Source organism: Mus musculus, chromosome 12 (assembly GCF_000001635.26).
Source record: "Mus musculus strain C57BL/6J chromosome 12, GRCm38.p6 C57BL/6J".
Classification (NCBI taxonomy): domain Eukaryota; kingdom Metazoa; phylum Chordata; class Mammalia; order Rodentia; family Muridae; genus Mus; species Mus musculus.
The window spans coordinates 116414915-116441429 of NC_000078.6; the positions used below are offsets into that span (position 1 = coordinate 116414915).

At 40.4% G+C, this 26515-nt stretch overlaps 1 protein-coding gene across 9 annotated transcripts in view; it reads left to right on the forward strand.

The window, feature by feature from the left end:
• Ncapg2 (non-SMC condensin II complex, subunit G2) overlaps nt 1-26515 on the forward strand; it is a 58182-nt gene that overhangs the window by 9564 nt on the left and 22103 nt on the right. For 8 of the 9 annotated variants that reach the window (XM_006516356.2, XM_006516349.3, XM_006516350.4 and 5 more), the window contains 17 exons: nt 511-645; nt 4309-4403; nt 5774-5843; nt 8282-8368; nt 9708-9800; nt 10865-10990; nt 11662-11841; nt 12742-12894; nt 14740-14962; nt 15181-15284; nt 19670-19843; nt 23057-23127; nt 23684-23834; nt 23951-24124; nt 24845-24961; nt 25046-25186; nt 25628-25727. In XM_006516356.2, coding sequence (XP_006516419.1) covers nt 511-645; nt 4309-4403; nt 5774-5843; nt 8282-8368; nt 9708-9800; nt 10865-10990; nt 11662-11841; nt 12742-12894; nt 14740-14962; nt 15181-15284; nt 19670-19843; nt 23057-23127; nt 23684-23834; nt 23951-24124; nt 24845-24961; nt 25046-25186; nt 25628-25727 — 2194 coding nt within the window. The remainder of the gene's footprint in view (nt 1-510; nt 646-4308; nt 4404-5773; nt 5844-8281; nt 8369-9707; nt 9801-10864; nt 10991-11661; nt 11842-12741; nt 12895-14739; nt 14963-15180; nt 15285-19669; nt 19844-23056; nt 23128-23683; nt 23835-23950; nt 24125-24844; nt 24962-25045; nt 25187-25627; nt 25728-26515) is intronic. The other variant, XM_006516355.4, reaches the window with a different exon arrangement.

Here is a 26515-nt window from a genome sequence, read left to right on the forward strand (position 1 = left end):
ATACTTTGTGAGGGGTGGATTAGGTAGAAGGGTTGGATTCTATAGCTTCCCAGCCTAGGTGTTTCTTACAGTGATGTGTAGAGGTCCAAGGTGGGAGCACAATCCAGACCGGGATTGAAAATTGAACTTTTTCTTCCATGTTCTTTTCTAAGGGTGGCTACTGATCTTTGTGTCTCTTCATGGTGAAAGGCAGTTACTCTGCCTGTCTTGTTCCTTGTTACGCAATGGGAAGGAAGCAGGCGTGCAGGAAAGGCCAAACTTTCTTAGACTAAGCTGTGCCAGTGGGTCTTTCTGAGTTATTGAGTAGAGGGCGGGAGGAGATACCTGTGCCCCTGTGGTCCTTGGAGAGATATACATACTCTAGAGTAGGACTGAGCAGGTAGTCAGGGAGTATCCTGGATAAAAGGCAGGCATGATTTAGAATTCTTAAGGAAATTATCTCACATTGCTATGAAGTCCTTATAAAGGAAAAGAAAGTAACTGAAACTCGTGTGTGCCATTCATTCACAGGGGGCAGATGTGTGTCGGCTGTGGCGCATCCATCAGGCTTTGTATTGCTTTGATTATGATTGGGAGGAAAGTAGAGAAATTAAAGATATGCTACTTGAGTGCTTCATAAATGTTAATTACATCAAGAAGGAAGAGGTAAGTTATAGCTGGTATTGGCTAATTTGTGTATTTTTCTTTTTCCTACCTTTCTATCACTAGATAGGAGAGAAGGAAGGATAGAGAAGGGAGAGAAAGCTAGAGCTCTCTGAATCTAATTTTTTTCCTTTTTTTTCTTCTTTGAGCACTACTACAAACAAACCACAACCAACCCCCCCAGATGAGCACCAACCATCCCACCACACATTTATCTGGGCCCTAGCATTTATATACCCTCTGAAAAGTTCCGAGAATTCCAAATGTCAAACAATTGCAGACACTATCTGCAGCTGGCAAAAACCACACCTCTGCTAGAGCCTGAGGCAAATCATAGTGGCTATAGACAGTTGGAAGCAGCTGCATATCCCAAACCTAGCATTAAAACAAAAACATATTCTTATGATATTTCTGTTTCTTAAACAAAAATTCCAGAATTATCACTTCAGTAAGAAGGGTTTTTTTGTTTTGTTTCTTTGTTTTTTTTTGTTTTTGATTTGTTGGTGGGATATTAATGGATGCTTTCCTTAAATTCATGTGGCTGTTGTTTGTACTGTGCTGTTTTGTGCAAAGGTCAGCAGTAAGAGCTTGTACTAAGCTGGGCATGGTGGCACATGCCTTTAATCCCAGCACTCAAGGGGCTAGCCTGGCCTAGAAAGCCAGTTCCAGACAAAGAAATGATGTCTCAGGGGAAAAAAAAAGATCTGTGAGCTCACTCCACATCAGTTTGATTTGGATGGCCTTTATGGAGCACATCCTGCCTTATTTTTATCCTTAAACTGGATGGAACTATGTATCAATAAATTTGATTTACACATATTTACATACATTTACATATATGTATATCATACATGTAGAATCACATATATAATGTTTTATATACATATATAAACACATATGTAAATGTAAGAAAGTATGTCCCTGTGGCTAAGTTTTGCTGTCTTATTTCTACAGGTTATTTGTGTGTGTGTGTGTGTGTGAGAGAGAGAGAGAGAGAGAGAGAGAGAGAGAGATAGATCTTAGAGTTGTAAAATACTATGTCTAAAAGCAGCTTTGGGAGGAAAGGATTAATTTCAACTCTGATCACACCCCATCACTGAAGGAGGCCATGGCAGAAACTCAAAGCAGGAAGCTGGAGGCCAGAACTAAAGCAGAGGCCATATCAGAATGCTGTTTACTGGGCTGCTTCCCATGGTTTTCTAAGCCTGCTTTCACTTTCCTTTTGTTGTTGCTGCTGCTGTTGTTTTGTTTTTTATTTTTTGAGACAGGGTCTCTATTATATATAGCCCTTGCTGTCTAGTCCTTAACATAGGTTATTGCTCTCTTAATATTCTTGCTTGAAATGTGTTCGTTTTTGAGAAAGGATCTTTCCACATAGCCCTGGCTGGCCTGGAACCTTCTATATAGACCAAACTGGTCTTGAACTCACAGAAATCTGCCTGCCTCTGCATCACATGTAGTGGGATTAAACTCATGCACCGCCAAGCTTTGCTCAGCCTGTTTTCTCAAACCACCCAGGACCACTTGTCTATGAGTAGCACCACCCATAATGTGAGGGCCCTCCCACATCATTCATTCTTTAATCAAGAAAATGCCCCATTTGCTTGGATATATGGCAATATTTTCTTCTTCTTTTTTATTTTTTTATTTTTCGAGACAGGGTTTCTCTGTGTAGCCCTGGCTGTCCTGGAACTCACTTTGTAGACCAGGCTGGCCTCAAACTCAGAAATCCGCCTGCCTCTGCCTCCCGAGTGCTGGAATTAAAGGTGTCTGTCACCACGCCTGGTGGCAATATTTTCTTAATTGAGGTTTCCTCCCCTCAGATGATTCTAGATTGTATCAAGTTGACAAAGTACTAATCAGCATGGGGTTGGGGAGAGTGTGTGCATTCTGAGATTTGAACTCAGAGCCTCGTGCATACTAGGTAAGTGCTTGGTTACTAAGCCTCCCCTGGCCACATGATTGTGCTTAATTGGCATATACACAAAAATCATCACCACACATCTCCATTTATCTTTTCACCATTCAGGAAAACTAGTGAGGGGCTCCTACCTGTTGTTGGAGTACCCATTGTGAGCCAGTCCCATGAGAGAACCGAACAAGTTCAGTTCACATGGCTAGTTTCAGTTAAGATGTTTCTCTCGTATAAAGAGCCATGGACTAGAGAACTTATGAAACAAAAAGAATGTGTATTGTCTTAATACCTTTTTATATTTATTATATACTTAAGATAAATGACATTTTATAAGTACTCCTTTGTACCCAAGTAATTTTTGGGCTAGGGCTAAAAGCTGATCTAGCATATATGAGGTCTTAGATTCAATCTCTAGTCCTGCCAGTTTTAAAAAAATATATATAAGTAATAGTTTATTAACATGGTTTCTAGAGATTAGTTCTGTTATATGAGATCATTGTATAGTGGTTATTGAGTATGGATTGTGTGCCCTTGGTGGGGTGCAGGGTGACCATAATACAGTGTGTTTGGGACATGTCTCTAGTAGAGACAGCTTCCAAAGAGTCCTCCTACTAAACCATCAACCAAAGAATGCACATGGAGGTACTCATGGCTCTAGCTGCATATGTAGCAGAGGATGGTCTAGTCGGACATCAATGGGAGGACAGGCCCTTGGTCCTGTGAAGGTTCTATGCCCCAGAATAGGGGAATGCCAGGGCCAGGAAGCAGGAGTGGGTGGGTTGTTGAACAGGGGGAGGGGCAGGGGATAGGGCTTTTTCAGAGAGGAAAACAGGAAAGGGGATAACATTTGAAATGTAAATAAAATGTAAATAAAGAAAATATCTAATAAATAAAACCAAAAAAAAAAAAAAAGAGTATTCCTTAGGGTCTCAGTCCTCAGCCTGTAGAGCATACATGATTAGCACCAAGTTCTTTGGCTCCACTGGAAAAGTCTGCCTCTAACCCTGCCTATCGTGTGGAGGGCACGCACTCTATAATCTCAGTGTTTCTTCCATAGCCAGAGCAGCAGGTGTTCTTTCAGACTTCTGGGAGGAGCACTTGGCATTGGTTTGAGTGAAGCAGCAGCATCAGTCAGTGGTGCAGGATGTGTGTGGAGAGGGCCACTTTCCTCATGCAGTGGTTACTTACCATCATTATTGGAAAGATGTCAAGCACAAGGCTTTCACCTTCATCTCCAGGATTGTTAGGTTGGTGAGAATAAAGAGCTTTATGATAGGGTCAAACAAAGATTTCAGGAATTTTTAGTTTTACATTACCCACTATCCATGATAGCTTGATTGAAGTTTTTATAGATCTGTGGTGGAACTCTGTGTGGCTCTGTCTCTGAGCTCCTTAAAGACAGATGTTCAGTGCAGCTGTTCCTCTACCCAAGGGAGGAATGTCTGTGGGCCCACAGGTCTCTGATGTTAGGAGAGCCACTGTAGCACTTCCCAGTTCAACCCTTGTGCAAATTTGCCAAGTGATACTGACTTGGGCTTCATTTTTATAAATAGCTGACTTTGGATGTATTAATAAATACTTGTTCGTATTAGGTAGTTTTGTTTAGTTGTAGTTTTACTACAACTAAATGATGTTTGTGTGGCCAAGCTGACCTTGATCTTGTCATATTCTGTCTCAGCCTCCCAAGTAGCTAGGACTATAGGTGTGTGCTACCATGCCCAGCTTATCCTCACTTTTGTTTTCATTTACAGGGAAGAAGATTTCTTAGTTTTCTCTTTAGTTGGAATGTAGACTTTATTAAAATGATCCATGAGACCATTAAAAACCAGTTAGCTGGATTACAAAAGTAAGTATTAGAGGTCTGACTTTAAAAGGTTCTCTTGGCTTGTTTTAAAAGTTTTGAGTGTGCATGTGTGTGAGGTGTGTGTGTGCGTATATGTATATGTGTGCATTAAGACAAGGTCTTGATATGTAGCCCAATCTGGCCTGTCACTACACAGCAGTCTAACTGCCTTAGCTTCCCCATTGCAGTTGTGCATCACACCCCTGTTTATATTAACATAATTGGAAGCTTTAGAAATTATATCTTATGATTCACTACTGTATCATTAGGTAGTTTTTTTTTTTCCTCTAATAAAGCATTTTTCCTGTAGTGACTGAGGTTTTAAGTTGTCGGGTTGTTTTTTTTTTTTTTTTTTCCCAGTTTTCCTCTTTTTTCCCCTTGGGGGCTGTGTTTGCTGCCCAGGTTGATCTCCAGTCTCTGGGGTCATGTGGCCCTACTACCTCACTCTGGAACAGAAAGCAGTGGTAGTTTTTTAGACAGATATATGTCTTACAACAAAGCCCAAGTTGTTAGTATTCAGAGAACATTTTGAGTATAGGGTACACCATCTCATTTAGTGTGGGCTGAACTGTGTGGTTGTGGTGCATAGCCCTGTGGTATAACTAGGAAGAACTACAGTTATGAAGTTCTAGCCCTAGTACTTCCTTTATTCAGAAGTCAGACTGCCATGCAAATCATGCATATTTGCTTAGGTGCTTTTTGTTTTGGATATCATTCCTTACTGCGGAGGTTGGCTACAGTTACTAAATCCCTTAATGTTAGGTAGTCATGTAAGCACTGAGTGGGGATTTGGTTCTAGTTTGAATGCAGAGTTCTTGGTATAGTCTAGATTGTTTCCTTTGTAAAATGTTTGTGCTGAACTAATTTTTAAATGTAGATGATTTTAAAGTTTATTTGTGTTTTGGGGGGTTGTAGGCATGGGTATGAGTGTGCTATTATATGTGTGTTTGGGGGGAAGAGGTGTGGGTGTGGGTATCCCATGGTGCACATGTGGAGGTGAGAGGACAGCTTGTAAGAGTTCTCTTTTCTCACCAATCGGAGTCCAGGCATTGACAGGTCATTTAGCTTGGTCAAGTGCCTTTACCAAGTAAGCTCACTCATCAGTCTATATTTGAACATTTGTGACTATAGAATTTACTTCTGGGCCCATGTTGTCAGGATTAGGGTAACATTGACTGAGGAGGAGTTTTTATTCCAGCCTCTTCTCCCCAGTTTGGTCTCTTCCTCTTTCCATTTCAGGTAGGTAATATTGCAGATGGTTTATAGAACCATATCCTATTATCAGTTTCCTTTTCCTAAGGCAGGAGAGTAACTGAAGTGTGGTGTATGGTAAAATTATTTAAACATGTTTTAACATCTCTTTTTAAAAATAGGTCTTTGATGGTACACATTGCAGAAATTTATTTCAGAGCTTGGAAAAAGGCTTCGGGGAAAATGTTGGAGGTATTTTCATTTTATTTAACATTTACTGTATTCTAGTTACTTAAATATCCAAGGGTGGGCTATTTAAAACTAGTGCCTCGTCTACCTGAAAATAAAGCTGTTAATCATGCTGATAGAAGTATGACAGGCTGAGTCATTGAGGCCCATGTGTTGAGGCACAGTCCCATCTATCACCTTGCTGGGATGTGCAGTTTCAGAGGAGTCAGTGGTGGGTTTTGTGTTCCTTATTCTGTTGTCTATGGGCCTAGACTGTCTAGTTACCTCTGGTTGTTGGGTTTCTTGGATGTGGCTAGTCAAAGGGTACCTCTGCAAGATGGATGTACTAGGCTTAACAAAATATATTAAGTAATTTAACCAGTTTTTTTTTTTTTATTCTGGCTACTTGAAAGTGAAAAGCTACATTTGTGATTGGGTTCTCTTTCCATGGATGGTGCTGTTCAGAACCCTCTAGTGCCTCTATAGGTTATGTTATCTTAAGAGGTCCGTGACATTCACTTTGAGCATAAATAGCCCTTCCCAAATGCACTGCATATGTTAGGGAGATCTAGCTTTCTCATTCACAGTCCGCATTAAACATCCAGAGACCTGTCAGCTGTGTGTCATTGTCTGTTTCTTCCTTCTACATTTCCAAAGACTAGAACTTTTTCTCTTCGATCCAGAAGTATTCTCTCTGACTCTTCTCTTTGGAGAATTGACAGTAACTAGTGCAGGTGGGAAGACCCCACATGGTGTCTAGTGCGGGCCAGTCCACACTGCCTTTATATCTGCTTACACTTGGTCTTTATTGCTCATATTTGCCATTTCTTTCATATCTAGAGATCAAAAGTTACTGTATTCCCCTTTAACAATTTTAATAAACTAGTTTAAATGTGTGGTCATTTTAGTAAAAGGGCAAAGCCAAGACATTTTTCGCCATTGTTTTGTTTGCTTGGTTTTTTTAAGTTATTTTAATTATGTGTCTGTGCAAGGGTTTATGTATGTGTTTATTTACATTGAATTTCAGGCCTCTGGAGGCCAGAGACATTGAATCCCCCTGGAGCTAGAGTTACAGAAAGTTGTGAGCCGCCTTACATCATGTGTGCTGGGAATTGATTAAGTGCTCTGGAAGAGCAGTGCTTACTCTTAGCTACTGAGCCATTTCTCCAGTTCCCCTACCTCCTATTTATTTATTTATTTATTATTTTTAATTTAGCTCTTGAAGTCATGGTCCTCCTATTTTGGCCTTCTAAGTGCTAGAATTACTGGTTTGCTTCATTGTGCCTAGCTTTTAATTCATTCTCTCTCTCTCTCTCTCACACACACACACACACACACACACACACACACACACACACGTGTGTGTGTGTGTGTGTGTGTGTGTGTGTAATTCATACATACATAGATGTATATATTCTTTTTTTTTTACATTATTTATGCTTTATATTTGTGTATGCATGAGTGTGAGTGCACGTGTGCTGTGGTAGAAGTGGAGGTCAGAGGACAGCTCTCAGGAGTCAGTACTCAGGTTGTCTGGATTGGCTACAAGTGCCTTTTAATCAGCAACAAAAAGTTGCTCTCATGGCTTTGCTTATTGCTCTCCTCTTTAAGTCTGTGGCATTGATGTTTTGTTACAGGAGGCATCTGTAGACGGGAATACCATATTCTAATAGTTCCAGTTTAGTTCCAGTTTGTCTTTATGTAACTTCCAGAACATATGGCATAGCTCCTGTCTCATCATTTGTCAGATAGGATGTTACCCCACATTCAGAGATTTATCATTAACTTCAAGGAAGGTAAATTTTCAAGATGATATTGATAGCAATATTTATGTCTTTGCCTAAAGATGTGGCATCCTTGCACTCTGGAGTTTAGGGTAACACATAGTCAGTTGGGCCTAGCTTTTCTTTTGTTTTACCCTGTGGCTTTTTTTCATTGGGAGTTGTCAAAGAGTCTCTCACACACTTCTTTCCTAGCACTTGGCAGAGGTACCCCAGAAGATTTCATGTCTGTCTCTGGAGTTCTGACCTCCACTGTAGAGGTAGCTCCACTGTGGGTTTTGTTTTTGTTTTTGTTTTTGTTTTTGAGAGGTTCTTGAAACAGGTTGAAGCTTGTGTTGTTCCCAGGACAGTATAAGTTTTTTGAGATCTCTGTCTGGCTTATGTATACTTCTTTTTCCTAGTGTCTGTATTTGGTCTGATGTGAGCTGTTTTCTAATGATTTTGGGGGGGGGGCTTACCTTGCTACATTACTCAGATTCCCTGTTCCATCAAATAAAGTAGGAGTAGCTAAGTGTATCGTTGTATACGGAAACGAAAGGAATAGATGCATAGTAACAGCTCTGACAGAATAGCGGACGTTTTCTGAATTAGAGGACAGATTCGCTGCTGCTGCTCTGTGGGGATTCTTGCCTGCCTCACTGCCTGTTTGATGGATGCTTGTCATTGCTCTTGTTGTTTCAGACCATTGAATATGACTGCATCCAGGACTTCATGTTCCATGGCATCCACCTTCTAAGGAGGTCTCCAGTGCACTCCAAAGTCCGAGAGGTGAGGGAGGCACCTCTAATCTACCAATTGTGAGCAGTTGCTGTTGAGATCTTATTTCAGCCTTTCTATTTGTGAATAAGTGTTTTGGCTAAGTTTAAAAATTCACAGTTTCACCCCATCAGTCAAAGGAATTTCTTAGAGTCTTGGTATTTGGTGTTTTGGCAATTTGTTCTGCTACTGGCTCTGTGGTAAGGAAAGAAATGGTACGCTGTCATTATCTAGCCAGGACTGTGTGCTTTAACTTTATGGGGAGTGAATTGTGTTTCACTTTTAAGCTGCTTAAAGTCTCTGTGAAGTGAGAACATCATCTATACCAAAACATGGTAATACTATACTAAAAAAAATCTAGACCATCAATGAAACTCATGAAAAGAAACAATCAGGCTGAGTGTGATGGGGTCTTTTTGTAATTCCATTGATCTGGAGGCTGAAATGGGAGGATCATGAGTTGGAGGATGGCTTAAGAAATGTAGTACGAGACATTTTCTAGAATTAAAAAAGAATGAAATCGTCCATCAGAAAACCATGAGGAATGGATTCCAATAAGGCAAAACTGATTGTTTCTGGGTTCAAGCATTTATACTGAATTATGGGGTGATTCTGACTTTCAAAGGAAATGGATGGTCTATTTGTAATTTATTTTAAGTTTTGGGAAGATCCTGATATCTCAATTAAGCTAGTACTATAAAGAGTATTGAGTAGACGCCCGTTCCTTATGAAACCTTAAGATAGAGAGCTGGTGCATGTCCCTGGTGGGCAGCAGAGTGTTGAAACCTGCTCTTGTTGGGCAATAAAGAGAGAGCTAAAAAGCAGGGCCAATAGTAGGTTCAAAGAACGTTTGAGTCAAGATGAATCAGCCAAAGTCTTGTTCCTGAACCCCTTTTAACTATTCATGCTTCCATTTTGCCCTTACTGTCAGAGCTCTATGGAGTTATGTGGCTCTTGGTAGGCTAATAATAATTTAATTTTTATATTATTTGATTTTTGAGATACGGTCTTGCTGAGTTATCCTGGATAGTCAATTAGTGTAACAACAGGCATGTATCACTGGGTGGTAGGCATTAGAACCCAGGTGGTATTAGAATTCAGAGCCATTGATTGTTATTTTGGCTGTGATTTCTTTTTTCTGATTTGTTGTATTCAAGATTGTCTTGTATCTGCTGTAGGTCTTGCCAGAGAATGTTGTGTCATAGTGGTGGGGTGGGGTGGGGTAGAATAACCTTTCCTCTTGTTCCTGAGCTGTTGTGTTTGCTTGGAGATAAACACTATTACATCTGACTCAAATGCCTTATACATAACTACATGGCCTTTGTTTCCTTTCTCTTTCTTGGGCTTTTAGGTGCTGAGTTACTTTCACCAACAGAAAGTCCGTCAGGGAGTGGAAGAGATGCTGTATAGGTTATATAAGCCCATCCTGTGGAGGGGACTAAAGGTAACATTTTACTGTGTTTCCTAGTGCAGGATGTGCTTGGAATTGATCCTGTGCTAATTCAGAAGGCAGCTAAAACACTAGAGACAGTGCTTTATGGAACTTCAGAACAAAATTTCTTCTGTTTTTGAGCTGTGCTGTTACTGTGTTGCTCATCCTAGCCACCTGGGCTCAAGTGATCTGTCTTCCTGCCTCAATCTCACATGTAAATGGTACTATAAGTATGTGCCACCATTCCTGGCTCTCAGTTTTTGACCTTTATGAAGAGCATTTCTTTGATCTACTTAACTATAAAGGCAGATCAGTTCTGTGCTAAGTAAACAGTCACTGAAAATCGGTGTCTTGGTTTGCACAAACTCAGAGAGATTTGGGAGAGTACAGGCTGCACCACCCGCCTGTTCTTGTACTCTCAAGGCTGTAATGAGGGCAGAAGACAGGGACACTCTGGTTAGCATTCTGATGAATGCCTAGGTCTACACAAATAGCTTTGATTCATTAGAAGGCAGAAACTACCTCTTAATAATCTCTTAATATGACTAACCTTTCTTTTTTAATAGTCTGAAAATTGAAAAGTGTAATCAAATACAGCTCTGAAGTGAGAAAAGTGGTCTTTAATGTCTCTTGACACTGACTGGGAGTTTGGTTTCATTTAAGGATGACCTCACAAAGTTTGGCTGTTTACTTTTGTGATGCCAAGGGCAGAGCCCAGGGCGCCACACACATGGCAGAGTGTGTACTTTGCCACTAAGTTACATCCACAGCCGTTTTTGCTAACTTAAAGGTTAAAACTATCTTATTTTTATTACAATTTATTTGTTTATTTATTAGGAAGTGGTAGCATATGTGGAGGGCAGAGTGTGGCCTGTAGGTGTCAGTTTTCTCCACCATGTGTTCCTTCCTAGGATTGACCTCAGGTTGTTAAATTCAGGTGCAACTGCCCTTGTCCTATGAACATCTTGCCAGCCCCTAAAGTTGTCTTTCATTTGTAAATAACTCTTTACTGAAATTGTGGAAGTATTAGCTTGGGAACACTCTCTGAACTTCTAAAAGTACTTATATTTTTATAGGCCAGAAATTCTGAAGTTCGATCAAATGCTGCATTGTTGTTTGTTGAAGCATTTCCTATTAGAGATCCAAACTTCACTGCTACTGAAATGGACAATGAAATCCAGAAGCAGTTTGAAGAACTGTATGTACGTATTGCTGTGGAGGGCACTCGCTGCTTGCTAACCTCTATGTCTTGTAGCTAGCTGCAGGCTCAGTACTTGCCAGCAGGGTCAGCCTACGGATACCCGTTCTGCCCGTGTCCCCAGATGTACAGAACCACACTGTCCCTTTCTCCTCTTTTTAGTTAGTCTTGAGACATTCCATTATGTATCCTTATATAGTTTTAGGACTATAGCTGTGCATGCCTTGTTCCCAGTAGACATGTGGTAGCACTTTGACTTGCAGATTTGTCTCTACCACTCCTGCTTTATAGCTTTGTGTCTTTGGGAAATTCATCCATCTTTTCAAGTGTTTTCATCTGTGACATCATTCGGACTGAAAATATTCAGAACATGATTGAACATGTGCAGCTTTTATTTCATGCCATTAGTCTGTAAACAATATAGTAGAACAGTTACTCGTGTAACTTTTATATGGGAAGCATGGGTCGATGCTGTGTTGCTTTATATGAGTAGCTGCAGGTTAGGCATCCTGGATCTATCTAGTCCCCTTCAAAATACCTAGAGACACTGGACTGCGTGGTTACTATTTCTGCAACTTTAAGTATCTGTTATTAAGCTTTAAATTCCCAGAGTACTAATATGTAACACAAACAATAATTTAAAAGTTGTACACCTTTTCTCTCTCCTACTTTTAGAACCTTATAGAAGATCCTTATCCACGGGTTCGTTCCACAGGCATCCTTGGTGTTTGTAAAATATCTTCTAAATATTGGGAAATGATGCCCCCTAACATTCTTGTTGACTTCTTGAAGAAAGTCACAGGGGAGCTGGCATTTGATATAAGCTCAGCCGATGTTCGGTGTTCTGTTTTTAAGGTAGGGTTTTTAAAGGTGGAAAAGTAACATTCTATTATTCAATAGTTTTGTAAAACTATAAGGATTTTGTAGGAAATACAAGGGGAAAATAATAGAAAATTATTTATTACCCTACTCAGTGGACAAAATGACACTGATACTGTAGTATTTCTACACCAAAACTTTTTTTTTGTATAATTTTATTTTTAAAATAAAAATTATTGTATGTGTATGGGTGTTTTGGCTGTATGTTATGTGTATAGCTGGTGCCCATGGTGTTGGGTCTCATGGAACTAGAGTTACAGATGGTTGTGAGCCTTTAGGTGCTGGGAACTGAACTAAGGTCCTCTCCTAGAGGAGCCAGGAGCATTGGATTGTCCTGGAGCTAGTGTTAAAGGTGGCTGTGAGACACAGACTCCGGTTGTGGGTGCTGGAAACTGAACTTGAGCTCTGCAAGCACAGTGTATGATTTTCATTGTCGAGCCATATCTTCAGTCTCCAAACTAAGTTTTAAAATCCAGATTTAAAGTATTTTCTAGCTAGGTGTGTAGCCAAGATCTATAATAATAGAAATGCTCAGGAGGCTGAGGCAGGAAGATTCTGAGTTTGAAGTCACTTGAGTTGCCTAGAAACCCTGTTCCAAAGAAAAGTGTTTTCTCTATAAAATGTCTAGTTGCCATAGTTTTGGGCCGGGCATAGTATTCTAGCTCTATAAAAGTCCTCCCTTTTGCCTCTATGGAGTGTCTTACTGAGTCATTTTACCAGCACCAAAGCATGCCTTTGATGTGCAGTTTCATGGAGGTGCGTGTTTGTTTTCTGGCAAGAATGGGACTCAGCATCCTCTTAGATGCTTCCTACCTAAATGTTTTATTGGTGTGTTCTAATTTGAAGTGCTTTCTCCCCTCTCTCCATTCTCTGTAGTGTTTGCCAATTATTTTGGATAACAAGCTGAGCCACCCATTATTAGAACAGCTTTTGCCAACACTCAGGTATAGTCTCCACGATAACTCAGAGAAAGTGCGGGTGGCTTTTGTGGATTTGCTGCTGAAGATCAAGGCTGTGAGAGCTGCAAAGGTAAGAGGACAAGTTAAGAGAAACTGAGAGAGACAAAGGACATTTGTCACCACCCAACAGAAAGACCTTCCAATTACATTTTAATCAATTTGATAACTAATGTATTTGCTAGATTGTCAGAAAATGTGGTTTTATGTTTCTAAGGAAAGGTTCTAGAAATAATGTGTGTTTCATTTTGTAAAGACTAATATAAGCAATCACCTTTATATTTTCTCTCTCTTTTTTTTTTCCTTGAGACAAGGTTTCTCTTTATAGCTCTTGGCTGTCCTGGAACTCAAGGTGTAGACCAGGCTGGCCTTGAACTCAGAAATTCTCCTGCCTCTGCCTCCCAAGTGCTGGGATTAAAGGCGTGTGCTACTACGCCTGGCACCTTTATATATATTTTTAATCATTCATGTGTGATGGGGCTTGTATGCACAGTATACTTGTGGAGGTCAGAAGAGAACTTGAAGGACTTGATTCTTTCTACCATGTGGGTTCCAGAGATCGAACCCTGGTTGTTAGTCTTGGTGATAAATAAGCACCTTTATCTCCTGAGCCATCTTGCAGGCTCTCCCCTTATATTTTTTATTACATGTTAAAAACATTGAAATATTTGATGGGTCTATACATTTTTAGCACTTATATATTACTTGTGAAGATTAGCTGAAAGCCGTTCTCCTTTTTTTTTCTTTTTAAACAAGAATTGCTTGTAACATGGTAAACATGCACTGGATATAGACCAATTTATTGACATCATAAAGAGGACATGAAAGTCACTTTATTTCCAGTTTTAATTTAGTTTTTTTTTTCCTTTCTTTTTTCTTTTTTTTCTTTTTCCTTTTTTTTTTAACCTTTTTTCTCTGATACTCTTATCACTGAGACGAGAGAGCTTCAAGGTTAAGAGGAGTTCAAGGCTAGTGTGCCTGACATGCGTGGAAATACCCTTGCTGGGGGCATTGCCTCCCACATATCTGCTTGTGTGCTATTCAGAATGACAACTTATACCTTGGAAGAATGTATATCTTATCTGGACTTAGCCCTTGGCTAAGAAGTATGTTTGTGTTGGTGAGGATAGACTTGGGCTCTATGGAGGAGCTGCCCAGGTGCTAGAAGCCCATGCTAGAGTTGGAGTTTAGTTGGCAGAGTACCTGTCTAGATTACACAAAGGCCTGGGTTCAATCCCTAGCATAAATATGTGTGGTACTGTGTGCTATGATTCTAGTATTCAGGAGGTAGAGGCAAGACGATCAGAAGTTTAAGTTAATCTTCAACTACAATGTACCTTTGAGGCTGGGCCAGGATACTTGAGATCCTGACTTAAAACACACACACACACACAAACCATCACCATAAACAGTAGTAATGTCTGTCTCTTGTGGAATGTGCAATTGTGTGAGCTTTTGAGTTGGACAAGGAGACTGTTCACAGTAGAAGGAGCGAGCCAGAAGTCCTCGAGTGTTAGGGAGGGGTGGTCTGGGTCTCTTAAGAGAGATGAGTAAGGTGTTCACATCAAAACTATTAATAGATAAAAAAATCTTCCTGTTAGATCCGCCAGTGGATTATAGACCTACAAATGTAGAAGTTATCATCTTGATTAAGTAGAGCTATTATTCGTGCATGAATCATGCTGCTAAAGAGTCCTAGTTGGCCTTTCCACAGCCTCATGCTATACCTTACATGTTACATTTCCTTAAAATGTAGATTTGCTCACAGAAAAGTCAGATTCTGGTATAGGTATTAGAAAGAATTATTCTTGAGTATAAAAAAATTAGTTCTTTGGTTATATTCTGGAAACTTGCAGTCTTCAAGATTATAGGAACCACTGCTTATTTCCTTTTGCATGTCTCTACCCCCACCTCCTAGTTTTGGAAAATATGCCCCATGGAGGACATTTTGGTTCGTCTGGAAATGGATTCTCGGCCTGTATCTCGACGCCTGGTGAGCCTCATCTTCAACTCTTTTCTGCCCGTGAACCAGCCGGAGGAGGTGTGGTGTGAGCGCTGTGTCACGCTGATCCAGATGAATCGCGCAGCTGCCAGGAGGTTCTATCAGTATGCCCATGAGCATACCGCCAGCACCAACATAGGTCTGAATCCCTGTTCCCCGTCTCCTGCTGCCTCTCACCTAGCAAAGTGCACAGTAGACATGCTCAGTGTTCTCACTTAGGAAGCTTCATGCTTTCTTGCATCCCTTAATGATTTTCCTTAAAGAGATACTCTTTACTATTTGAGATTATAGTTTTCCAATTGGAAAGCTGATGCTATAGAAGATGCATTTATATGTTGGTTATCTTCACCACTGTAGCAAAGCTCATCCATGTCATCCGCCACTGCTTGAACGCCTGTATCCAGAGGACCCTGAGAGAGGGCTCAGAGGCCCATAAGGAATGCGAGAAGGAGAATGCCAGTGTAAGTGTCTCCTCTGCTTCACACTAAACACAAGCAGGATTTGTTTTGGTATCATTACTATAGGCTGTTAGGATGTTTTAGTTTCCCATGCATTTCAGTAAACATACTTAAGTACAGCTTTTGAAAAGCCATAAATTATATTTTTTAAAGAGTTATGGTATATCTTTTGTACTTAACTTTTAGAGTCTGGTAGGATTTTGTAAAAAGAATATTCTTGCTGGTGACCGCTTGACCCATATTTCTTTGTCCTGGCCCTCTCTGTGTTCTGTCTGTCTTGGGTGTAACACTATTGAGCTAGGTTCTGAACATGGAGCTGGTGTCTGTGAGAGTCACTAATATGATCTTCCTTTTAGAAACACTTGGGAATGAACTTCTGGGTGCAAGCTTTTTGTAGAATTGTCTTAAATTAGTCTTTTAGTAAATCCCCAAATATCTAATAATAGCCATTTGAGACTTGACTGGTTTCAAGCAGTATTGTAAGCTTATATATAGGCACTTCAAATTTAGATATCTAAAGTAAAACTTGAGGGATTTTTTTTTTCAGTACCCAAATAGATTAGAAATCTGTGCTGTATCACAAAACAAAATTTCCTTTGCTAAAGTTCTGTGCTAGAATGCTTACTTTATGACTAAGTCCTGGGGCTTGCTCCTACTACGCTGTGACCCGTCTAGAGAGAGTAAGCAGTTCTATTCAGGCGGCCTCTCCCATGGATTATGCCAGTGTCATGGTTATCTCAGTGTGTCTCCCCCATGGCATCTTGACAGGCAACTTAGCTCCACCCCTGAGTAGATGTCCTTTTCTCTTTGTCCCTCCATTTGGCTTGGCTGGCCTGAAATTGTCAGTAAAAACTGCTGAAGAACTTAAAAAGTAGGTGTGCAGTGGAGGGCGAACAGAATAGAGAATGTTGTGATGTCATGTTCATACCTAGGCTGACCAGTATCTTTTCATGTGCTCAGAGCTGTCTGATTGGTAAAGTTTGAACTCACTCTGTATTGTAGATAGGGTATGTAAAGCTTTGCCAAGACTGCCACATGAGATAGTTGGCAATGGCAGAAATGGGTAAACATATCTTGCTGTGGGCCACTGTGATTGAAAATGACTTTGCAGAAGAGACCATGAATTTGGTAATGTACTAGTTGGGAATGGTTTTTTTTTTTTTTTAACTTTATTAGATATTTTCTTTATTTACATTTTAAATGCTATCCTGAAAGTTCCCTATACCCTCCCTCCTCCCTGCTCCCCTACCCACCCATTCCCATTTCTTGGCCCTGGCGTGTAAGACTTAGGGGCCTCTCTTCCCAATGATGGCCGACTAGGCCATCTTCTGCTACATATGCAGCTAGAGACATGAGCTCTGGGGGTCCTGGTTAGTTCATATTGTTTTCCCTCCTATAGAGCTGCAGACCCCTTCAGCTCCTTGGGTCCTGGTTAGTTCACATTGCTGTTCCTCCTGTAAGGTTGCAGACCCCTTCAGCTCCTTGGGTCCTGGTTAGTTCACATTGTTGTCCCTCCTATAGGACTGCAGACCCCTTCAGCTCCTTGGGGAGAATGTTTTACAGATTGTAAATATTGAAGACATTCTCTTTTTTGTTTGTTTGTGTTTTGGAAAGTCAAAAATTCCTTAATTTTTTATTCCTGGTACCACTACCACAATTTATAGGGCAATATACTTGATGTAATGAAAAGAGAAAGAAAAAACAAAACTAGAACAGATAAAAGACCTCAGGAATGTACATCTAATTGATACTACATGCATTAATCAGTAGCTGCATTTATTGCAAACTGTGGCTATGGCTATGACAGTACTGAACAAGAAAGGTTTCCTGTTAAGCTACAGTGACTTTTCTGACTACAGATCATTGTTCCTTCTGTGGCTGATTTCTACAGTTCCTCTAACACATTTGGGACAACTGTCTCAAAGTAACCTGCAGCTTTTCTGACAACTCCTCGCTCTCTCTCCTGCTAAGAACTGTAGCTGTTTCTGTTTTATTTTAAAACCTTCTGCTACCTTGTCCACCACTTCCACCTGTAGACTCATAGCCACCACCATAGGAACTGCCTGAGCTTCTTCCACCAAAATTGTCCCCCTTCATGGGTCCATAATTTGATTGTTGTTGTCCACTATAATTTCCAAAGTCATTATGGTTCCCACCACCACCATAGTTACCTCCACCAAAATTTCCTCCTTCATTGTAACCATTATATCCTCTACCACCATATTCATCACCATATCTACCACCCTGGTTTCCATATCCTGGTCCACTACCTCCATAACCCCCTCTACCAGGATCACCACCATAGTTGCCACCATCACCTCCAAATCCATTGTATTCACTAGAAGACATTCTTTAACCTTGTTACTAACAGCTACACACTACTGTGAAAGCTTGCAGTACCTTTTAGGTCAAGTTCTACATCATTAAAAAAGACCATCATTTCCCCGGTACCTAATGTAAAGACATATAATTTGCTATATAAATTCTCATTCCAGGTTGACAGAGGCTCAGAATACACATCTACACTGTAACTCATATTAGAATATAAGTACATTTAGAACATACATATTGCTAAAATATTTTGTTTTTGAGGTAGTCTCACTATGTAGCCCTGGCTGTCCTGGAAGTCCCAGGGTTGTTTTGAATTTGTGACAGTCCTCCTCCTTATTGCTTCCTGAGTGCTGGGATTATATGCACACACTATTATGCCCAAGGTTTTAAAGAATTTTTTTTTTAAAGACTTTTTTCATGGTGCCAGGCACGGAGGCATACAAATTTAATTCCAGGACTTGGGTGGTAGAGGCAAATGGATCTCTGTGAGTTCAAGACTAGCATGGTCGGGGGCTGGTGAGATGGCTCAGCGGTCTGCTCTTCCAAAGGTCCTGAGTTCAAATCCCAGCAACCACATGGTAGCTCACAACCATCCATAACAAAATCTGATGCCGTTTTCTGGAGACAGCTATAGTGTACAGTGTATAAATAAATAAATAAATAAATAAATAAATAAATAAATAAGAAAGGAAAAGAAAGAAAAAGAAAAAAGAATAGCATGGAATAGCTTAGTCTACATAGCTAGTTCCAGTACACGCTGGGCAATGTAGAAAGACTCTATCTCAAACAATCAGAGACTTTTTCATGACCATCAATTAATGTCCAGAGATAGTCTTTGCTAAAATAAAACCTTGGGACTATTACTTAGGGGCCTGGTATAGTCTAGCCTGGTATTATGCTAAAATAAAATAAGGAACCATTACTTAAGAACCTAGTACATTATTCAAGTGTTATTCTCAAAGGAGAAGAGTTGGTTTCATAAATTTTAATGAGTCTGCTGTGCTAAAATATTGAGCTTCTGTGGTTTACTTTAAAATAAATAAATGACTTCTATTTCTTAGGCTGTTCACAGGGTGTAATGCTCAGTATAAATGTACGTGTATTCTATTAAGGAGGTTTTCTGTTCAGAGTTAGAACACAGAAAAGGTAAGGTCAAGGCAGAAGGAAAACTTTTGATCAGTTTGTCACATTATGCTTCTGGTAGTATCCAAGCCACCAGCAGATTGCTTTATCAGTCTGATTGGCCTTACTACATTTCATAGCATTTAGTGCATGCTGACACAACTACTAGGGAGAAAGTATGTTTGCTTCTTTGTATTCTTATTAATCAGGATCAGTTTTGTACTCACAGCTGAATTGTGAGAACTGAGCTGAGTCATCCTCCTCATCTCAACATGAGGAAGTTACTTCCATCATCTGTGTGTCTGTGTCTCCACGGGCCAGTCATGGATAGGCCAGTCACAAGCTAGGTCACGTCACCAGCTCTGAGACAGGGGCTTTGTTATGCACATCTAGTTTACACTGAACTTTCTGCTATGGGATCATTGTGAACTACCAGCATAATAGGAAAGTATAAACAGGTTTGGTTTTCAATAAAGCTAAGAGACCTATGATTTTAGTGATGGTTGGCTACCATTAACTACTTTCCAGCTATGAGTTATATCTTACTGGGCTTAGGAAAAAAGTGTCTAGCAGTCAGTGCCTACTGGGTAGGCCAAAGTTGTACAGCCATGCTTACAAAGATCTTGTACTGTAATCCCATTTGCATGGGGTGTGGCAAAGAGTACTAGTTTCTGATTTTACAAAAGTCGTAGTTCATATAGACTTTCATTTAAAAAAATAGAGTTAATTTACAGTTAATTTCTTGGGTGAAATTTGGAAATAAATCTACATTCCTAGTCTAGTTAGGTTCTAAGGTAATGAAGAAAGTTTTATTGTACCATAGAAGTTGATATTACATTATTTATATTGTTTTGTGTCTGTAATTCTGAGCTGTGCTTTAGGACTTTTAATACTTGTTACTAGATTCTTTCACAGTCGCATTTTTTATGTCTTAGGTACTAGATAAAACATTGTCAGTGAACGACACTGCGTCCATGGCAGGCTTACTAGAAATCATTGTGATCCTCTGGAAGAACATCCATAGAAGCCTGGAAAATAATAAAGAGGCTAAAATTTATACCATTAACAAGTTTGCAGCTGTGCTTCCAGAGTACCTGAAGGTATTCAAGGTAAGTCTGGACCATTCTTATAAGTAAGCTTATGGTGACAGGTTTCATCTTTAGGAGAAGTTCTGCCTTGTATATACAGCGGGAAGGTTGTAGTGACCCTTACCTTGGCATGAGGAGATATATATATATACTTAAAATGTACTCTGGTGATTTCATTTACTTCCTTTATTTTGATGCTATGCACTGCTCCTGTTCTCCTTTCTTATTCCCTCTCGTGCTCTCTGAGCCATTTTTTCCCCAACATGACTTTTTTTTGTTTTTTTTTTTGAGACAGGGTTTCTCTGTGTAGCCCTGGCTGTCCTGGAACTCACTCTGTAGACCAGGCTGGCCTTGAACTCAGAAATCCGCCTGCCTCTGCCTCCTGAGTGCTGGGATTAAAGGCGTGCACCACCACGCCCGGCTTGACTTTTAAGTCTTTAAACAATTTTTTTATCTCCTGAGTTTAATTAAGTTTGATTGCTTGCATATATATGGATGCCACTTTATTTACCAGATTATGGACAAGAAAGATGACTTTTCGCCCAGCTGCTATTAACTTCCAATAACTCCTCAGCTAGGAGTGGAGTCTCACAAGCTCATTCCATACTGAAATATTGAAGGGGTCAATCTTGTATAGTCTTGTCCAGCTAACCACAGCCTCTATGAATTTATTGGTGCCACAGCTGTGTCATGTCTGGAGAATAGCAGTTTCCTCTATTCTTTGAGTCTTGTGGTTTTTTTTTTTCCTGCTTCCTCTTCTATGATGTTCTCTGAGTTTTGGTGGGGAAGGAGTTGATGGTGGTATCCCATTTAGGGCTGAGTATTCAACAGTCAGTCTCGGCACTTTTACCAGGTATGAGGCTCTGCATTAATTGATACCTACCTCAAAAAGAGGCTTCTTTGACCAAGGTTAAAACTGGCACTAATCTATGGGTTTAAACTTACAGATTTAGAAAGCAGTTTGATAGCATGCACACTTAGCAAAGCCAAAGCAGTAGCTTTCCCCACTAGGACGTATACTTTCCCCACTAGGACTTATACTTTCCCCACTAGGACTTATACTTTCCCCACTAGGACTTATACTTTCCCCACTAGGACTTATACTTTCCCCACTAGGACGTATACTTTCCCCACTAGGACGTATACTTTCCCCACTAGGACTTATACTTTCCCCACTAGGACTTATACTTTCCCCACTAGGACTTATACTTTCCCCACTAGGACTTATACTTTCCCCACGAGGACTTATACTTTCCCCACTAGGACGTATACTTTCCCCACTAGGACGTATACTTTCCCCACTAGGACGTATACTTTCCCCACTAGGACTTATACTTTCCCCACTAGGACGTATACTTTCCCCACTAGGACTTATACTTTCCCCACTAGGACTTATACTTTCCCCACTAGGACTTATACTTTCCCCACTAGGACTTATACTGTAACCATGGCTTTTGGCCAGTTTTAAAGTGGTTTTCTCCACATCAGTTATGCCACTATTATACCAGTGGGTACATCTTGCTTGACACATCAGTATTGTTGCTTTCAGGATTTGCTGCAGGGAAAGACCATCAGTTGCCTCTCTAGCAGCTTGCATAGCAAGTCACCCTAAAAGAGGAAGTTTTTTTGGCTGAGTTCCTGCCTGATTTCTCTTTGTCTTACAATCAAAGTGTATAGTATCCTCCGCAATTAGATCTTAACATGTATGTCCAGTAGGCAACCGAGAACACTGACAATAGCCTGCGTTATTTTAGTTTTGTTCTGGGACCTCCCTTATCAACAACTCAAAGAAATCCCATGCCTGGCAGTAGGATTTTCATTTAATAGCTTGTGTTTTTAGGAGTAGCATTAGCCACCCATGCAGGGTACTTCTATTCAATCATCATTAAAAAAGAAACATCATATTTTCTAATTAGTTTACAAAGTAGGATTCTATAAGGATTTTTAATACATTCTTGGTTTTTGTTAACCCTCCTTCCTCTCTTTCTTGCCTACTCCTTCTCCCATCCACACTAAACCTTTCTGCCCTCAATATTCTCCGTTTGCTTTTGTAAAACATGCACAAAGAACGTTTACTTGGCAAATAAAAAAAAACTTTTATAGTTTTCCTGGCATGTTTTAGAGTATGTGTAATTTGGTGAGATGGTTAAATTGAGCTACTAAGTACGTTAATGGGAGTTAGTTAATTGAATGCAGGTGAATAATACATCTCGCTTTAATTTTGTTCTTCTTTCTGTATTTGTGTTTATTTTCAGGAAAATTATTCTTTTTCCCCTTTGGGATCCTCATTCTCTTAGCAAAGAATTATGTTGTGTTTTGGTATGTGTGTGTGTGTGTGTGTGTGTGTGTGTGTGTGTGTGTGTATGTGTGTATGTATAGGATGGACACAGTTATTCTCTTCCTTATTCATTGAGGGATGGTCTATGAGTTCAATCTAGAACTCATCAATATAGCTAGTTTAGCTAGTCAGCTTGCTCTGGGGATCCCCTATCTCTACTTTTCTGAGAACTGGAATTACAGATAGGCTGCCACACCCACCCAGAATTTATGTGGGTTTTGGGAATCCCAACTCCAGCCTTGAAACTTGAATGGCAAGGACTTTAGCTACTGAGCCATCTCCCCATCCCTTACGTGGTATTCCTGATGGAAACTGAGCAATTAAAATTTGCTCAGTTAACTTTACTGTTGCAATAATAATACTAATTAAGCTACAGTTTATTGCACTTAATATACTTTAGGTTTCACTATGCTCATTTACTTCTGGTTTGGCTCATTCAGTCTCTAGTAGCACTCTGCATTTTAGGAGGAGAAAACTGACTATGTTTAGGTCCTTTCCCCTGTGTTTCACTTGGTTCAAGCTCTTAGGTGTAGGATCCAGTTAGACTGTAATTTATTTTGCAGCTACAAAGCATGTGCATTCCCTCAAAGAATGTTGTCTGATTCATCTTGTATAATATTATCTGAATAGCATAGTCCTCTCAAGAGTGTTGTTCAGGATAAGTAATTAGTAAACTTTTTCCTGTCATCAGAAGTATTGAAAGTATATACATACAGTTCCATGGCTGTACTTGCTGCAGTAAGTATTGCTCAGTAGGAAAGGTGGTATAGAAATGTCAGGATACTTGATTCAAGTAATCTCATCTTCAGCCTGAGGGGCATTTAGATTTGATTTTCTCTAGACCCTGACTATTGTCAAATCCTGCATAAGCTTGATGTTTCTTTTTATGTTCCCAGGATGAGCGCTGCAAGATCCCTTTGTTCATGCTAATGTCCTTCTTGCCAGCCTCTGCTGTCCCTGTATTCAGGTATGCTGTCACAGTGCAAGAATCTGTCCTCACTGGGGTTTGCTGTCACCTACTCCTCTCCTGCCTTCCCTGCTGCTGTATGGAAAGATAGTTAGGATAAGATTTCAGAGGGCTCTGAAGTTGTTAAGAGAGACCATGAGGACCTGACTATAACTTCACCTGATGTCTGGGCATATTCTCATGTCCAGAGTGGTTATCTCTAGAGCCCAGGTCACTGCTGACTGTGCTGTGAATACACATGGGATGGAGTTAGGTGGGTAGAGAAATGGGAAGGATCTAGGAGGAGTTGGGGGAGGAAAGAATTGTGATCAGAATATATGGAAAAAAAAAAAAAGGAAAAAAAATAATGCCCTAAATTAGGACCTCAGGAAGACAGCTGGCTCTAGAAACAGGAGGTTGAGGTATGGGTCGTGTCCTTTTGCAGCTGCACATTGTTCCGGGTTTCATGGTGGAACAAGTACCAGTGTAACTATGAGGCCTGTGTTTCCTTGATACAAATTAAGTGGGAGCTTTCTGTAGAGATTTTAACCATGTTTTCTGTACTTGACTTTTTCAGCTGTGGTGTGATTTCTGTTCTGAGAAATCAGGAGAGTGTTACAGGCAGGAGCTACTGTACCTTGCTCGATTGTCTCTGTTCCTGGGGGCAAGTGGGGCATGTCCTGGAGCTCATTGTGGACTGGCTGCCTACAGTGCCACCTCAAGCCAAGGTTTGTATACAGCCGTGGCCCTGGAATGTGGAGAACAAGGGCATCTGGCCACTGTACAGAGTTAGTTCTGGGAACACAAGCTCTAATTGCCTCTTTGCTTCACTGCTTTCCTTCAGAGTAACTTGGCCTCTAAACGGAAAGTGGAAATCAATGACACGTGCTCAGTGAAACCTGAGTTAGCATTGTTGTACATGGAGTATTTGCTGACCCATCCCAAGAATCGAGAGTGTCTCCTCTCTGTACCCCAGAAGAAACTGAACCAGCTTTTAAAAGCACTCGAGGGATCCAAGGTAACTACTTATCCTGGACATTAAAGTGACTTCATATAGCAGTAACAGTGATGCAGTAAGATAGAGTTTTCATGGTTTTGGTGCTGTAATGTTTGCAAGCTGGAAAAGAATTGAGAATGAGCATCTAGACTCTGAAGTGTACAGGGGAGGCTGAGAACAGAGCCATTTCCAGGACCTGTCTCCTTACAAGCAGTGTTTAGAGACCACATTTCTCCAAGGTTTCTAGTGTGTCAGGGCTCCAGTCCTCATCTCTTCTCTCAGAATAGGCTGTGTAGCAGAGTGGTCAGTGAGGAAATACTAGCTCTCTTAAGTCTTAAGCTGTGTTTTCTAGGAATCTTAGGAAACTATGTGACATGAATTCATTGTTCCCCAAGCGCCCTTCGGAATCTTTTTTTTTTCCTGTGCTGCCACCCTGACTACCTCTTGTATGATTCTCCACTGAACAGTCCTTATTGATACCACCCAGGATGGTGGTTCAGAGGAGCCTGCCTTGAGGAAATGGACTGTGGTATTTGTGGGTAGTGGTTCTGTGGCCCCGTGAACCTGCCAACTATGTTGTGTGCTTCTGATGCTCAGCAGGTAGTGCTAGGTGCAAGGATGGCAGCCCAAGCTGCACTGCTATAAATAACCCTCTTGTGGGCCTGTAGACAAGGCACTTTCCACCTTGTTTTGATGTAGTCACATGTCACTCAGTGTGGGCTCTGGCTTGTAATTTTTCAGGCAGAACTGGAATCATTTCTTCAGTCTCCAAGTGGGAATCCTCTCAACTTCAACAAAGCAACTGCCCTGCATGCCTTTGGTCTGTACTGTAGGATGAGTGTCCATCTTCAGTACAAGGTATGCTGTCTGATTCTTGTGCTTTAAGCATTATGTATCAAAGCTGCTTTTGTTATTCATTAGCTTCCTTGTTGTGTTGGATAGTTCTGCTCAGAAGAGAAAATTCATCTGTCCATCTTGGATGACACTGGGTCTTGGTTAGAAAACAAAGTTTTACCTCTTCTTGAAGACCAAGAAGAGGAGTATCTGAAGCTTCGGAAGGATGTTTATCAACAGATAATCCAGGTCAGCAGCTGAGATACAAAGCTTGTTCTCTTGACCCTTTGCTGTATTTTCTTGATGGCTTATTTTGTTGTAAAGTGGTTTTATACCCTTATATTGCTTTACAATACCTAAAATGGCATTTCTTTTTACAAAACACAATATACATAATTTGAATTCAGTTTAACATGTTGCACATGAACGGGCATTTGGCTAGGTTGGTGGAATTGAATACACTGTCTATAGAGTTCTTATAAAAACAATGAAAATATGTATTTATGGAAATTCCTTTAGCAATATAGTTGTAGACGTCTTGTTATAAAATTAGTATATCACATCTTGGAGAGGCTTTGTGGGCTTGACGGCCTTCCTTGTTAAATGCCTTCCTTGTTAAATGCCTTCCTTGTTAAATGCCTTCCTTGTTAAATGGTTTTTGTTGTTAATGGACCCTTGCATGTCTTACAGACTTACCTGGCTGTGTGTAAAGATGTTGTTATGGTGGGACTTGGAGATCCTAAATTTCAAATGCAACTTTTACAGCGGAGTTTTGGAATAATGAAAACAGGTACCATAGTATTATTCATCCATTAAGGGAACATTTGAAGTAATAAGTATTTATGGCTGGTCCCTCGTTCCCTCCCTCTGTAGATAAGAGTCTGGCTTCCAAGGAACTGACATGTGTTCCAAGTAACACACACTGGCTTTTGCCAGAACAGTTGTTTATTAGCTAATGCAGCTAGCAGGTTCAGAGACGCGGCTGATGCCAGGCACACTGTCCAGTTTCTGACAGGGTCCTTGGGGTTCTGCTCCCCAGATCTGCCTTGTTGGTGGGCAGATTTCTCCACCTGCATCTATGTAGAAACCCTCCCAGAAGAAGGGTGTGAGTGATGTGGCCAGGATGGTGGCACACCTGGAACCAGAGCTAGTGATGCCTCTGACAGAATGTATGACAAGAAGAGCTCTACTGAGCTATGACCTTGTATCTTCCCAAGGCCCCAGTCATCTTCTGTGGTATGGACATCCCAGTTACTGAGCTCTATGCAAATGTCTTCCTACATTTGAAATTTTCATTTTTTTAAAGTCCAGTAGTTTAATGAGAGAGGCCTTCCTTCATTGAATTCTGTTTAGCACATTTAGTTGAGTGAAGTTAACCATTGCATTCAAGAGATGTGAGTGATAGATATAGCTTGGAATTGAAATAACCAAAATTCATTCATCACTTCATTCATCATTTAGGAATTGTTTTGCCTAAGGGCTGAATCTATTTTTAATTATGCATAAAATTTAGTATTGTAGGACTAACCAGATTTTGCAGTCCAGTTAGTTCATTTTATCACATAGTACTGCACAATC